A 4,368-nucleotide genomic window follows, 5' to 3' on the forward strand; every position below is an offset into this window, starting at 1 on the left:
AAAACCCTATCTCCCTGCTACCCCCCCGTCTATTCCCGTCTTGATTAATTCCAAACCCCGGGTAGGGGTCGTGATATCACCAATTTCCAACTCTCTCATTTTCTTAATGCAATTATTGTCATATATTAATATAATCTAATATTAATATTTGTATAAGCATTAAATCTAAATTAATTAATTCAAAACTTCATCTTCATTTAACTTATAGTTTTTCTTCATGGTCATCCACTCTTCTCAATCCAATCCAAAAGACTTCTTTCTACTGCGCTTTGCGACTATAATCAACAATATCTCATATTAATGGTTAACTAAAATTCAATTATATAGACTGAATTCTAAAACAATAAAATAAAAATAAATCCTAACTCTTTAAATATGCTCGGCTTAGTTCTTCCCTTCGCACAAGCACACAATGCTTCTTTCTCATTCTCTTCTTCTTCTCTCGCGAATGAGCACTACTTAAGAAGCGTCATCTGCCTATCATGTTGTGCCCTCATCACGTCACGGTCACTGCTCCAGCATGTGCATAGTTAGCGTTGATCCCTTCTTCTCACTTGCTCGCCACTCTATCTTTCACTCTCACTATATATCGTCCCTTGTGGCTTGAAATGAGACAACGTATTTTTCTCCCCTTATCGAAGCCATCAACATAGTTTCTATTTGAACCAACATATCTAGTTTTTCTTTTTTTCTTTTAAATACAGTTATTGCAATATGTGTATCATTAAAGCGCAACAAATTAATTGTCTCAAAAAAATAATTAAATAAATAGATCAGACTAAAAAAGAACTGTAACTAACCAACATTATAAAGGGCAAAAAATGTTCGCAGATAACAAAATGAGCTTAAATAAGTATAATATTGACTAGTTTGAAGGTAGTTCAGTCCACACAATAAACTCAACAACACGGGTCAACAAGCTCAAAAGTACCTCAACACTGAATCTGAAGACAGAACACCTAAATGGTTACTGCTGTGAGGGTGCCATGTCGCTTGAAGTATTCTTAAGCCATTGTTATAGCTAGAAAAGAGTCTCGAACCAAGTAATACTGTCCTGAAATTTTATAACATTTGTCAGCTCCAGAAAATACTCAAACAGATAAAGCTAAAAAAAACTCCATTAGCCTTATAATACATGACATCTACTCCAAACATACTTATATTATGACAGGAAGTCTTCACAATAGTTGAAAGCTACATAAAATATAGAAACTGAATAACGAACAAAAGAATAATGACAGCAATTCACTTTAATGTTTTAGATCCATTTAACCGGCATTATCCAACTGATTCGATGAAGATCGGTCTATGCACATGTGTTAGAAGTGTAATTATATGAGCAATAAAAGACAATAAATCAAATGACATCGGGAACAAGCCAGTTATGACCCCACATTTTAACCAAGTAAACCCAAGTCCAACTAAAGCAAATCTTCCTAGCAATTACAACTGCATAAAGATGAGCAGATAAAATCAACAATACTCGTACACGAATGATAATTTATGTGCCCTTATTCAATAGAAAGTGAATAGTCAGAAAAATGAAAAACTGGAAATCCAGTGCAAGAATTAATCAACTCAACAAATAAGATCCCCTACAATGAAATAATAGAAGCACAAAAACTAGTTAGGAGAGGCAGATGAGCCAATATTTACAGAATTTTAGGAACAACATGAAATAATCCATATAAACCCTGGAAACAAAACAAGGATCCATACGAGCAACATAGAGGCTTAGCAAGCCAACCAAGAGACGTCCTTTTTCTAAGCAGAAAAACGGTTCTTAAGTAGAATGAAACGCTAACTAATTCCGAATATTCAAACAGCAAAAAAAGAGGTTAAATAACACTATATAGCAAAATTAAATATTTATTCTACCTACAGTTTGGTATTGATCTTTATTCACTTGAAACAAGTGTTCAACATAATAGTAAATTATGCTTAAAACATACAATGAAGTTTTCCCTACTATACCTGCAAGAAATTTTGCCATCAATTGTATTAGTCCTCTCGTGCAGATGCATGACACTCAGTCCTTCAGAACCAATAAGAAGCAATGTTGAGCCATCATTGTTAAGAGATATTTGCTGGACTGTAGGTTGAATATCAATATCCATCAAGAGTACCTGAGGCATTACGTAGGGGTGTAACATATAGTATTTTCTAAGATGAGGTCAGAATATTTACATAGTCAAAATCCCTAAGATTTGCATAGCTAGAATCAGAAGATCAATTATTGGTTAAAGCCCAACAAAATTATGATCATTTAGCTTTCAAGCACACTGAAATCGTATATGTACAATATCCAGTAAATTTTCTCATGCAATGATAGCATGCAACACTAGCGGTAAATAACCAGATAATGCACAAAAGAAGCACTCGTTCATAACCATCAAACCTACAATAAAACCAAGGCTTTGTTTTGGTCCAACATGTTGATGTTTTACTTTAGTTATATTATAAGAAATAAAATTAATTTGTTCTCACAGAATTACAAGTTGCTCCATAAGGAAATTCATATGTACATGAAAACAAAGAGAATGCGCACCTGAATAAGGGAAAACAAAAATATCCAAAATATCCTCCATAAGTGTAGATCATAACCTTCACTTCCAACAAACTTTCAGATGACTTACTTCGAGCCCAATCAGCTTATCCATTATAAGAAATTCAATAAGCTCATTAAGGATTGATGTTCCAATTTCATTTATTAAATATTTCCCGATTACGCATAATTCAAGTATCAAAATTATATATTAGATACATGGTTCAAAGAAACAATATGAAAAAATGCAAATCACTCTCGATGTTTGTTATGTTTGTTCCTCGTTTGCAGAATCTGAAAATAATTAATCCAAATGAAGAATTTAAATACAACTTTGCATGTCATATATTTTCAATGGTATGCACATAAAATTTAAATAGTTTGCAATCAAAATTATAAATTTGAAAGATGAGCGTGAGATGAAGATCTTGAACTAACCCAACCACTATTCAGTCCAAAGACTTGTCGCAGCCCTATCCAACTCGCAAACCTCGACGGCTCTCGTCATCCTGATAAGATGAAACCCCTTCATTGGTTCAGCAAATCACGCAAGAGGCTCGAGACCACCTTCGCCCATCCAAATCATGGGTAAATTCCTCAATTCTTTCATCAAGCAGCATTGGGTTTTGATTTAAAAGTCAAGACATTGCACACACTCCTTCCATTCTTTCTCCAAGCTGCAAATAATGACTCTCTCTTCTTTGTTCTTGTCTCGCGCAGAAGCCATCCCCTTCACCGATGATGAGCTACAAGCCCTGCTCATCTTATTTCTTCTTCCCTTGAAGCAGCCAATCAAAAGCCCTTGCCCTCTTTTTTTCTTCAGCAATGAACCCTCATCCTCTTCCTCTCTTTTCGTACTTCTAATCTCCTTCCTTACCACCTAATTCAATAATTATGGGTTATAATTGCCTATAATTAAATATTAGCAATTGATTGAAACTTTGTATGTTTTAGTTGACTTAATACCCGTCTGATGCTAGTAATTGGATTCAAGAGTTGCAACTCAAGATTAGTAACTTTTATTAATTTGACAGTAAGCCAGCTCTTTTTTTTTCCGGGGTATTATCTTTGATGTTTTAAGAAGTTACGAGATATTTGTAAGTTGACAGTTATGTCTATTATTTAGTTAGTTGTTATGTTCATAGATCACTTTTAATGTCAATAATGAAATAGTAAGTTGCATAGATATGTTTGCCTTCATTGATTACTACTTAATTTCTTGTACATTAAATTGATTCATGCAGCAGCTCTAATTTTCATGCACATTATCCCTTTTGAATATGATAAATTTTACTCCTATAACTTATGTTTTGATAATTGATATACAAATAGCACTAGTGATATTGTTTATAAAACACCTACTAAATTCATTATCATAATATAAAACATTATATGCATATGTAACGGTGAGTAGGTTGATAAAACCCTTTTGAATATTAGTTAGTTAGGCTAGCAGGCTCAGAAAGTGATGGTCCTAATATAAATAATTAGATTTTTATTGGTTGAGCAAGGGAAGATATCTAGCATCCATAAGTTGCTTCATCGTGGGCATCGAGAGGATTTTCTGGGCGGTCAATCCCATCATCCTCGATCGAGAGTCGATTACTCTTGACTGGCGCCTGGGCAGCCATCTTTAGCGCCATGGTAGGGTTTTCTCCAAAGTTTGTCAGAGGTAGTTGTCACCCGAGACTATCAAAACCGAGTCAGTGCACAAGAAATAATGTAAAAAAGGGGCCCAAAAAAAATCAAAATTTAACTAGTAAGATCGTGATTCCTCATACTAAGGAGTCAATCTAACTCATATGATGTAAGTAACACGACGG

General features: G+C 34.2%; 1 protein-coding gene across 1 annotated transcript in view; it reads right to left on the bottom strand.

The window, feature by feature from the left end:
• The window catches only part of LOC110017989 (nuclear pore complex protein NUP88), a 23,590-nt gene that overhangs the window by 13,993 nt on the left and 5,229 nt on the right, over positions 1–4,368 (bottom strand). Inside the window, 2 exon segments of the mRNA XM_020715194.1 lie at positions 932–1,054; positions 1,975–2,126. Coding sequence (XP_020570853.1) covers positions 932–1,054; positions 1,975–2,126 — 275 coding nt within the window.

This window comes from Phalaenopsis equestris, unplaced genomic scaffold (genome assembly GCF_001263595.1).
Source record: "Phalaenopsis equestris unplaced genomic scaffold, ASM126359v1 Scaffold000002, whole genome shotgun sequence".
In the NCBI taxonomy this organism is placed as follows: Eukaryota; Viridiplantae; Streptophyta; class Magnoliopsida; order Asparagales; family Orchidaceae; genus Phalaenopsis; species Phalaenopsis equestris.